The sequence below is a fragment of the Synchiropus splendidus genome, chromosome 19, assembly GCF_027744825.2.
Source record: "Synchiropus splendidus isolate RoL2022-P1 chromosome 19, RoL_Sspl_1.0, whole genome shotgun sequence".
Taxonomy (NCBI): domain Eukaryota; kingdom Metazoa; phylum Chordata; class Actinopteri; order Syngnathiformes; family Callionymidae; genus Synchiropus; species Synchiropus splendidus.
This window is the reverse complement of record NC_071352.1, coordinates 10,053,308-10,065,536: the sequence shown is the minus strand read 5'-3', so window position 1 is coordinate 10,065,536 and position 12,229 is coordinate 10,053,308. Positions and strand designations below refer to the sequence as shown.

Genomic DNA, 12,229 nt, shown 5'->3' with positions numbered 1-12,229 from the left:
GCTGATTTTTTTATGCAAAAGATAAAGAAGATGGATATATATTATGCATGATGCGACTGAAACCATAAGCATATTGTCCAGAAGTCTTATAGTAGTGTATCAGCATGGTTTAACTGGGTCATAGACAAGTCTACAAAGGACACCAGAAGACCCATTCAAATCAAAGTGTCGTCCGAGTTCTCTAACTGGAGCTGTGAAAACCTGAATGACTAACTGCCAGGAGGATTCCATTGTATAACACCATCGATGCGCATACAGTACATTTCTATGGGTATTGATAGCTTCATGTGTTCTCCCTTTGATTTTAACCCAAAGGTGATCAATAACTTTGCTATTCCCTCAGATAGCGACACGCTGACTATCTTGTCTCCAAGTCAATGACCTCACAGCTCTGTTAACAGGTCATGTAATGTGAAAAGCTGCTTCTGGCCCCAGCAGATAAAAGGACGATAATAGAGGCAACAAATAAAGGTGTTTCTCCTCACATACAAAGAAAGTTGCTTTTTAAAAAAATCGATTTCCACAAGATCAAACAGGTACATCACCATAGTTTTAATAGATGCTGGACTTTAGGTAAACACTTTCCAATGAGGACTATCATTTCTGTTTCAGTCAATAACCGCACCGTAATTAATGGGTTTAATATCTGGTGATAAAAGCACGGCTCTCCTCCCGAAAGCATTCAAGTACATCATTGTGCCCCGTGTTTCCTTTTCCAGGGAGAAGTAGTTCTCATCGTCACTTTTCTTTCTTTCGTGGCTGTGAAAAGTGTCTGCATTTTCAATGACATCAAATAAAGGACAGTCATTGGTATGGATGAGTAGAGTCCTCAGAGATTGAGGCACCTTCACCGCCACAAAGCGCCGAGATAAGAAGCGCAGGAGGAACAAGAAAAGGAACAGGGCTTCAAACTGTACAAAAAACAGATGCTTTTGATAGCACCCTTTGTAGACACTTGGAGGAGGAACAGAAAAAAAAAAAAAAAGATTTAATTTAGTATGCATGGTGAAAATTGTTTGGACAAGCAGGCTGACAAACAGGGGAGGACTGAGAAGAAGAGATAGTCACTACAGAGGAGATGTTGGTCGGAATATTGTGTTGTCGCTGAGAAGGGCGACGTTTTTGTCCATGTTACGCTCTGAAGCTTCCATCTTACTTTGCCTTGAAGCTCTGGCAGACTGCAACTGTCTGGCATCACGTATAAAGTCTTTGGCAAGTAAATAAGCGCTACTTCTTGTGATAAATTTCTCATAAAGTAAAAGCTCGGAATTGCATGTTGGAACTGTCGCTGATACAACCATCATGGCGCAAGAGGAAACTGAAGTTGGATTTTATGTTTTTTTAAAGAATAACATGACGTTTATCCATTGAGGGAAGAACTACATGCAGGTTTAACTGGTCCTGCTCCTGCTCTTCCAGATGGTCGGAAGGAGATGAGAGAGAGAGGGGCGATGTGAGTCTGGGATCGTGCGGGATGTGCAGTTCTTCTCATACAGCAGTGAAGACAAAGTGGCCACCCTTACTATTCTGTATGGAGAAACCAACGCGTTTAAATTGCACACTGAACCGTAGCTTTTGTTTCATCCGATCCCGGTGGCTCTCTGTGGTATAGCGGAATATGTGATGAAATATTTAGTATTCAAGTCAGTGCGATCAGGGATGACTGGACAAGTACTAGCATACACAACTTGTTAATGCCATATGAGAGAGCTATTCTCTCTACAGGGAGTCCTGTGTCTGCCTCGGGCCTCTTCCTTGCTGGGCATGCCTCGAACTTTGATGAGAATATGAATTGGCTGACTGGATGAGCTAATAATGATATTCTTTCTTGTCAAACTCAAGGCCCAGGAGCCAAATCCAGCCCGCCTTGTCATGTTATGAGGCCTGCGAGAGCTTTAGAGACATAGTTGTTGTCAAATTGTCAAACTGTCTTCAGTAGTTACCTGTACTTTACGAGTATAAAATAGTAAACAAAAACACAGTATTTAGTCACAAATAATCTCATTGTTATAAGTAACCATATTCACCGACCGGTAAGCAGAGTAAGAAGGACAAAGTGTGTAGTCATTCTGTGCCTTCACCTTCTGTATCTCACACCACGTTAACTAGCTGTCAACATAATGTAAACAACACCTGCGCCTCAACAAATGCAGTGCGCTTTCTACTCTAAACATCAGTCCGTGTTAAGTATAGGGCGACACAAGTGATAGGAAAGTGAAACACACTCACCTTGTGGCCATGGTGGCCATCTTCAGAGTTCAAGTTCGAAGAGTTTCCACCGTCTGAACATCATTTTTATAGAGTTTAAAACAGCTCCACATCCTTCCACCTCAAATGCAAGATATCACTACACGGGGATCCAAAGACTTGGTTAATCGATAAGCTGAAGTCATGTGCTTACTTTCATTTTTCACCGCACAGATAGCGCGGATATTTCAGCACACTCACGTGTATACTGTCCCCATCGGTGTGGCAAAGAATAAACACGAATGGTTGACACTGGCGGTGCCGCAAGACGCTGGTATTGTCATAGTTTTTTGTGTGATGGTACCGAATTAACTAAATAAATCCTATTTCAAGAGCAAAACCATATGGAACATAGCTTTACCTGATCCCTGACTACTGCCTTTTTTATGTGATGTGTTGCCTAGGAGTAATTTCACACATAACAGAGGGGCCGCTAAATGTCTGACGCATTTGGTTGTAAGTGAAAAAGTGACGGGTCTATATGTTCCTCTGGTACAGGTACATTTGCAAAACAGTAGACCATGGGTGTCTATCCCAACAAACAATCTCCATGAACCCAGTGCCAAATTTTCTTCGCAGATATTTAGGATTGAAACCTAAAACCTCTGCAGTCTTTCTTTCTGAAGCCTTGCCAAAGATCCTGCGAGCTCAAGTGAAGGCGCCGGAAGCGACTCAGATATGTACAAGGTTGTTTTTGAATCATCCTTCAAGAGAAAGGTTTCAATAGGTTATCCACAGAATGGCAGAAGAGAAAGAAAAGCCTTCATTACCCAGCGCATAAAAGCTAAATGGAAAAGAGACTCTGGAATGGCTGCCTGTGTCTGATAGGGAAATATACTCAGCTCTGATGCCTTGGGTGTTCTGGCCTGCTGCACTCATGGATAGCACTGGACCATGCAGATTGCTGCCATTATGGAGTTGGTCTGTGGTGGCAAATAGACCGTAAGTCTAATAAAGGCAACGCACACTGCAGACAAAGTCATTTGTAGATCTGAATATATCTTGTGATATGCATACAACCCAAGGAAGAAACATTCATTTAGATGTTGTTGGTTTCTTTGTTTTCCCCCAAACAACTTAACACTGGAGGCACTGTTTTTTTTTTTTTTTTTTCCACACATGCATTTGAATTCTTCGTGTCCCACCAAAGACAGTTGGTGTTTAACACAGAAAACAAGCACGTCTGTAATTTATGTATGGGTTTCAGGGGTGAGGAAGTTTCAGGCTTCCTCCAGCGGACAAACAAAGCGAAGCTGGTGCATACCAAACAGGAACTCCAGGTTGTTTAGGCTCGAGTTCTCACAGTCAAGCGCACAGGTGTCAGGTCACGCTCCGTCTTACCACATTGTATTAGCAGTAAAGGTCATTCGGCGGGGGATAAAAGACAGTATTTCTGCGGGATACTTTCGCCCAGTGCCAGAAATTCGCCAGCATTTTTCATATTCATTTCATGGAACATTTCATTTGGAGCCACTATTTTCTCTCAGGGCTTTGCTAGCATTTCCTTTGTCGTCATGAAGCTGGGTTTGTAATGGTTGCCTTCGGCTCTTTCCCGCAGCGTGGCCAGCCACAGCCTTCCTTTTCTTCATCTATTCCTCAATGGATGACCTCTGCTTTTATTTATATGGTCACAACACGCCAGGAAGTTGACTGGCTGCCACAGAATACGACAGAGTCGGCTTGTGTTTGTGAAATCGGTATGGCGAAGCAAATCGCTGGGCTGACTGACTTCACGCAACTTCACTGGCAGCATGTAGAAATGAGTTTGAGTAACAACACAGCGTGCCGTCTACAGGCATTTGCCACGTCTAGATCTGCGGCAATAATAGATGTGGATGGGGGAGCAGGACTGGGAAATTGGCAATTCCGAGATGCGGGAATACAACCCTTACAGTAAATACATGATTTATCATACATAGATGGGTTTCTTTATGAGCTTTTCAATGACATATAATCTGAACCTCCAGTCCTATTTAAGCAGACACGCGAAAGGATAAACGTTCCCGGCACAAATGTCACACAAGCTAAGTCATGCTATTGACTTGTATCATGAGTTATTTGCTTATTTTGATGGGTTTTGTTCCTTTACTTCTATGCATGGTTAGAGTTTTTGCCAGTGTCCTATGAACCGAAGTATTGTGGCATGTTTAAGACTTTGTTAAATTGTTATTTTCTGTGGACAAAGTGGGTGAAACGGCTACATGTGTCTATCCAACACATTCTCACTCTCAAGGTGTCAAAATAGTGACTATTTGAAAGATAACTTTTATGTCCCAAAGTGATGTCCATGTTGCATGTTGACACGTGGGTGAAAATTGTGACTTCCTGAGTCAAGTAAGGTCAGAGAGTCATGTGAGGGGTCATAAATAGCAAGTGACATCCAGTTGAATGCACTGAAGAGACCGTGAGAAAGCATTAACATGTATGGCGGAAGGTTGCCTTTGGTGTCAGTATCGGACGTGAAAGTGAATGAGTTCGTTTTTGTTTTGTTTTTACAACTGCACTGAAGTTTTATATTAAAATAAGACTTTTTTATTTCAATCACAACACTAACTGACAGTTTATTTACCCCACAAGACAGACACCCCTTGCCATAGATGTAACTGCCAATGCAGCATAGTTTCAAGGCCTTTAATGTGTGAATTACACATGTGGCCGAATAGCAGCCAAAAAAAAACTGCAAATTCAAATCGTAACTTGATGGAGAAATTCACATTTTCTCGAGATTCAAGTTGTCATGGAAGTGACAGATGGACATGAAAGAAGCAAGCAAAGTTTGTCTGCAACCTCAGACTGACACATTTTTCATCCAAAGTCTGTTCAGGCCTTTGAAAAACTGTGATATCGAGGTGTTAAACTAAACACAATAAGTGATCTTACGCTGAACAGATGATCAGCTTAGTTCAGTGAACGAAGTGTTCACAGGAACATGAGTTAGTGATTCAGCATTTCCATTAAAACTGTCATATTGAGGATCCGTTTTTCATTTCAAGTTGATTTGTCTATTGTCCGCCCATCTGTTGTTTTTTTCATGCTTCGGAAATAAAGATTGTTATCCAACAAATATGGCCGTATGACTCACATCATAGTGTTGCGATACTGTTCATGCAAACAGTGATTAATAGCGTCTTTCCTGTGTTCTTCCAGGTGACTGGCTTCAGGCAATTAAAGGACAGTGGGAGAAACAATAAATCAAGTACCAGGATGATGTTGCCTGTGCAAAGCATCTCAAGCAGCCCCATAATGATGGCATCTCTGAAGCACCGCCACATGCACTCGAGCAGCAAGCCTGAATGAAGAGATTGATAGAGGCTTCATTGGCATGTGCGGTTCATCCATGACCGAAGAGGAAAAGGATAAGTGGATCCTTGTTGGCAGTGAAAACTGTTGAAATACCAACTGATCCTTCAAGCCAGTGCTGAGCTGAAGCAGCGTTGCCCGTCTTACTTTTCGACCCTCTAAAGGACTATCAGAGAAGCACCAATGGCCTGCTGCTCACACGGGGTGAAGAGTGCCTTGTTTTGGTCGGTCACCATCGTATGTCTGATTCAGATGGGCGGAGTCGATGGGGACTGCTGGTTGATCGAAGGAGAAAAGGGCTTTGTTTGGCTTGCAATTTGTAGCCAAAACCAACCTCCTTACGAGGCCATCCCGCAGCACATCAACAGCACCATTGTGGACCTCCGACTGAATGAAAACAAAATCAAAAGCATCCACTATTCTTCCCTGAGCCGCTTTGCCAACCTGACCTACCTGAACCTGACCAAGAATGATATATCGTACATCGAGGACGGGGCTTTTTCTGCCCAGTTCAATTTACAAGTACTTCAGATGGGCTTCAATAAGTTAAGGAATCTCACCGAAGGGGTCCTCAGGGGGTTAGGAAAGCTGCAGTACCTCTACCTCCAGGCAAACTTGATTGAGACTGTGACACCCAATGCCTTTTGGGAATGCCCCAACATTGAGAACATTGATCTCTCCATGAACAGAATTCAGCAGTTAGATGGGTCGACGTTTACCAGTTTGACTAAACTCACGACCTGTGAGCTCTACACGAACCCCTTCAACTGCTCCTGTGAATTGCTCGGTTTTGTCAAATGGCTTTCCGTTTTTCCAAACAGAACCAACGAGAGAATGGTCTGTGACTCTCCACCTGGTGTTTCTGGTTTTAGCTTGCTGAGTCAGAATCCGAACAATCCCACGTACCGAAACGCTCTGCACATGCTGACCACGGTGTGTACCGACGACGATGCTACGCCCTTTTTCCCTCTGCCCCCCGAGCCAACAACACTTCCCCCGGACGTGACATTTTGCGATGACTGTCCCTCAGGCACGGAGCCGGAAGACATTACCATCAATACAGTCTTCAATGAAGTAGTCGAGGTGAATCCGGTGATGAAACTGAAGCAAGTGACGAACAACGGCGCAACAATCACGGTTCAGATCCCGCATCCTTTCAAAAAAATGTACATCCTGGTTTTGTACAACAACAGCTTTTTCACGGATATTCGAAACCTGAGAGACATAAAGGAAGACATTGAATTAAAGGACCTGAAACCACACACCAACTACACGTACTGTGTGGCCTCGATCCGGAACTCTCTCAGACGCAACCACACTTGTCTGAAACTCACCACTGGACCTCAGAATGGAAAGGACAGGATTGTAAACAATGCAACTGCCACTCACTACATCATGACAATCCTCGGCTGCCTCTTCAGCATGGTGGTTTTCCTGGGGGTGGTCTACTACTGCTTGAGGCGGAAGCGTCAGCAGGACGAAAAGCACAAAAAGACGGAAAGCCTGAAGAAAAATATCATGGAACTTAAATACGGCCAAGACATGGACGGTGGGACACTTTCGCGAATGTCTCAGAAGCAGCTGTTAGCGGGCGAGAGCATGGCGCGCATGCCATACTTACCGTCAGCAAGTGAGATGGAGCAGTACAAATTTCAGGAAATGAGCGAAACCCCAAAAATGATGAAAGGCAACTACATGGAGGTGCGAAGTATGGACCATCATGAACGCAGGGAATGTGAGATGGGAATGCCGGGAAACAGCCAAGGATCTGTGGCAGAGATCTGCACCATCGCAAAGGAAGTGGACAAAGTGAATCAGATCATCAATAACTGTATCGATGCCCTAAAATCGGAATCCACGTCTTTCCAAGGGGGGAAATCCGGAGCGGTGTCCAACGCAGAGCCCCAGCTGATGCTGATATCGGAGCATCCCCATCAACATAATAAATCCAATCTGCTGTCCCCCGTCTACCCGGACAGCTACCACCACTCACTGCAGAGACACAGAAGCTCCGATGCCTCACCCAAGAGGCCAAGCACCGCCACAGGAGGGCCAATGAGAAGCCCCAGGCCTTACCGTTCTGAATCCAAGTATATAGAGAAATCTTCCCCGACAGGAGAGACCATCCTCACTGTTTCCCCGGCCGCCGCCATCCTGAGGGCCGAGGCAGAGAAAATCCGTCAGTACAGTGACCATCGCCACTCATACCCTGACGCGCAGATCGAGGAGCTTGAAGGACCCGACGGCCACAAGTCCTCCATGCTGGAGCCACTCACTCACTCTCGCTCTAGAGACTTAGCGTATTCTCAGCTGCCATCCCAGTATCACAATTTGAGCTACTCGTCCAGTCCCGAATACTACTGCAAACCATCGCACAGCATCTGGGAGCGTTTCAAACTTCACCGGAAGCGCCACAAAGATGACGAGTACATGGCTGCAGGCCACGCGCTGAGGAAGAAAGTTCAGTTTGCAAAGGATGAGGACCTGCATGATATTTTAGACTACTGGAAAGGCGTGTCATCCCAACATAAATCCTAACCTCTTTAGGGTGTTTTTAATGGACCACGTATCCCAGAAGTGGCGCCAGAACCTCACTGGTCAGTGGATACTTCCGGATAAGAATCACGACTCACTCATATGTGCTACGTTCCCTTATGACTGTGAGGAAAATGGTCTGCAGAATCTTTAAATTTGTCGTATTATGTAACGCCTTTGACGGCAATTTATCCATGAAGAAGAGAAAATATCACAGATGAATAATATATATGTTACAATGGATTATAGGTTTTGGGTATCGCATGGCCAAGTCCTGTGACAGTGGATTTGCTGTTGTGTAATATGAAACAACTATATGAAGATATGTCTATTGAAACTGTGGATATTTTTCGACGAACTATCTGCACCGTTCAGACAGAATGAAGACTTTTTTTTTTCTTGTTCCTCGCGTATATTTAAATGAAATGGAAATTATGTACAGATACGATTTTCTATATTTGCAATGTCTGCTGTGTACATGGAAAAGTGGTGGTGAATAAATCAGGTTTATCAAAACGGAGCACTGTTCCTCAAAATTATACTGAAGCTAAAAGATACAGCATGTGCTGCTATAAACCTGCCAGAACATTTCAAACTTCTCTCACCTTTATTTTGTATTTCTCATGGTAGATAATGTTTTCAACGTTCACTCGCTTTCATGAAAAATCATTTGTATCTTTGTTACCAAAGTAGAACAATATGAAGTGTTTACAATAATTCTGCACAGTCTGGGAATTGTATGATCATAATGCAGTGGGTTTTTTTTCCCCCTCTCTTTTTTTTTTTTAAGTTATGAATAAAGAAATCTGGAAACACATATATAACATTCAGAATATGGCATCTACTCAGACTCAATTGCGTTTAAAACCACAAGAAGAAGACACTGTTTTGTCAGCTGCACTGCAGAGCCCGATACATGAATGTAACAGATACACATTCTGACACGTCTATGGCAGCTTTTGTTTATGTTCCTGTTCCTCCCAGTCTATTTACAGCCGTGTCACTTCTTTTACTTCGGTTTCTTCCAGTGTATAATACTGCATAATGCCTAATCCGATTAATCCTGGAGGTAGTAGGACCTTGTTGCTTGCTGCATCTTACGTTCAACTGCGTGGCTGTTCAATCTTTTTGTATATTATGAACAATAAGTACCGGGCGAATATCAACATGCTAGACTAAAATTTGAGAATGTGAAACGGAATCCTCTGACTCACTGGCTGTGAATTTGTAATATCTTATTTTGTTTTCTATTTGTAGTAAATAAACTATAACATGTTTTGTCTTTGCAAGTACAGTGCGGAAACTTACAGTACTGCTTTCATGCCGGCTCATCGATGGTTAATAGTGGAGTAATGAATGAGCAGTGCTCCTTTCATCAGCTAAATAATTGCATTTGTGCAGTTCAATGAATGTCAATTTATCACTCAAGCGACACATTATCTGAGCTCATGATCATAATTTTATTTGAGATCACAGTCATCCGTCTCCATTTTATCAGACACTGCACCTTTTCCTTCCATGAAAATCGTATAAGAGGAAGTGATGTGCGACTGACCGTTACGTTGTCAAATAATCGTGGGATGGGGCCGAACATAAAATGCATTTACCGCCATGTTTTTCCGTCAGAAGGGTGGAAGATTCAAGATGGGTGAACGTCACTTTTGTCACACAGACACACTCTTCTTATGTCTGTCGGAATTATCCAGCCGCCTCAATGGTGTAGTGTGACTTCAATGGCTAGAGTTAGTTTACTTATTGTCATGGACGATTCTTGAAATATACATTGTGAATATGTCACAATTCAGATGAACAAATATGTAAAGAATCTCAATCTTTTTTTTTTTACTTATTTTTTTTTTAAACTTACAGCAGTCACCACAACGCCAACAAGGGCCGATCGCTCACAGTGGTCCAGGTGACTGCTCAGAGAGTTTGTGTTTTTGCTCAGACTCATGAAAAATGAGAATGGTCCGGGATCAATCCACCGTCTCCACCAGAACCTCATTGTCTTCCCTAGTCACCCCTACCTCTTCACGTCCTCCTCTGCTGGGTCCATGAACATAACTGATCGTCTTCAGCTCCTTTTGCTGGGTACTAATATGTCTAACAGTCTTTGTCCAACATGACTTTCCTCTCCCAACGTATCCCAACCATCTGAGTCCTTAACTTTGCGACAAAACCTGCGCTGTCCATCTGATATACCATTCTAGTCTTGTCCCTCCTAGTCATTCCCAAAGAAAGCCCAAGTATCTTCAACTTCACAGCTTCTAACTCTACTTCCGAGGATGTTATATCAAATACACACTGGATATATTCGGACCTTTACCTTGGAAGCTTTACATCAATTCAAAGGTGCAGAAGCCACACTGATATATAGTGACCATGCTTGATAGTGGGTCTGCGTCTCACTGTGTACACATGGATAGTGTACACAGCCCTGCCATCATGGCTTCTCAATCTGATCCACAGAATAGCCGCAGGTTTTTGTCTCAACCAAAAAAGCAGCACCAGACTGACAAGTAACCGACTATTGTTGCGGACACCAGTTTGGTGAAACAATATGTTCTTTATTTTAGTGACAATGGAAGCCCCATTTTAACCTGGAACTAGAAAGCACTGTAAACTCAAGCACACAATACAATAAACAAAATGAGGACATTTTGAGGACACCGATACAAGCAGAACCCTTTCCGTCTCAGGTTGTCCCTCCTTGGTGACTCCACCTGTTCCACCCTACCTGCACTCTCTTCTCCACCTCCCCTGATCGCTGACCATTACTCTACGTCCCAGAAATTTCACAGCATCTTTGCTGTTCCTCCTGACTGCCTCACACTTTAAACACAGTCTTCACTCCATCTACTAAAAAAATAAATTTAAAAAATTAATAAAATCTTCCTGAATCTGTTTCGATAAATGAATGACAACTCGGATGATCACAGCATTTTTTGCCCCAGATTCTTAAAGGATGCCCAGCTGGCCAGGCGTACCATCATTTATTTAAAAATCATATGCACATCTTTCAGGAAGAGATCGTTAAACCAGGTCCTCATTGTCACATTTCTGCTTCTGTCTAATGTGGGTCATGCACGGCGCCGTTATTACTCATTTATGTGCTATGAACCATTCATGAGCCTGATTGGAAAGCGTTATGTAAGCACGCTGTGAAGTGTTAACATGGTTGTCTGACTTAATATTTCAACCGCCTTAAAAATTTCAAGATATGTGTACAAGTGTAAATTCTACTTTGTTTATGATACTGTTACGTTCCATTTGTTGTTATTTTTATAAATATAAATACATATAAAGGGTTTCAACATTAATCTGTCAGGTTTATTTAGTAATTTAGTGGGTTTATTAATTTGTTTTTTTTTTTTGGTTTTGTTTTTATACCGCGTACTGTAGCACTAGTGTATAATAAGAGTTTGAAGTGGTGAGAAACTTCTAGGAAGAAAAACAGTTGTTATTCAAGTGCATCAAAATAATGAAGAGCACAAACGTGTATTTCATTTTTTTAATTGGTTCTTTTTCTTAATACTATGTTATCTGCTTTCAGACAAAGTACTGTGAAATAAAGTAAAGGGTGCACATTAAATACACACTGGGTATCTGTTTTTATTTTTTTTCTGAAATGACACAGGTCATCAGGGAAGGGTCACATATTTTTAATATATATATCTATCATCCTACGATGGTCATCTACGACACACACACACTGGTACCTTGGTTCTCGACCACAATCCGTTCCAGACGGCCGTTCGAGAAGCGATTTGTTCGAAATCTGAATCGATTTTTCCCATTACAATGAATGAAAAAAGAAATAATGCGTTCCAAGCCTTAAAATAGTCTTTTGTAGGAGTGAATGTAGAGTGTCTGCTGCAGGTGCGCTGTTCCTCTATGTGTGTGGCCGCTGCATGTGGGAGGGGTTGCCGAGTGAGTGACGTCTCTCCAGAAGTGAAGAGGTGCCCGGTGCGTGTCCAGCTCTGAATGTGCGCTTCTGTGCAGTTTGGCTGTGACAAAGTCATAAACCAAGTCACGCTCTGTCCCAGACTCGCCTCATCCCTGTCCCAGCTCCAGCCCACAACAGGACATCAAACCCTGGAGTGTGCGCTCCAGCCTCGGAGGAGGTGTGGAGAGCGAGCACCTCCCC

At 42.9% G+C, this 12,229-nt stretch overlaps 1 protein-coding gene across 4 annotated transcripts in view; it reads left to right on the top strand.

The window, feature by feature from the left end:
- Positions 1–11,655, top strand: part of elfn1a (extracellular leucine-rich repeat and fibronectin type III domain containing 1a) — a 96,393-nt gene extending 84,738 nt beyond the window's left edge. For all 4 annotated transcript variants that reach the window (XM_053850844.1, XM_053850842.1, XM_053850843.1 and 1 more), the window contains one exon: positions 5,395–11,655. In XM_053850844.1, coding sequence (XP_053706819.1) covers positions 5,731–8,085 — 2,355 coding nt within the window. In that variant the 5' untranslated portion in view covers positions 5,395–5,730 and the 3' untranslated portion in view covers positions 8,086–11,655. The remainder of the gene's footprint in view (positions 1–5,394) is intronic.
- The last annotated feature ends 574 nt before the right edge of the window (positions 11,656–12,229 follow it).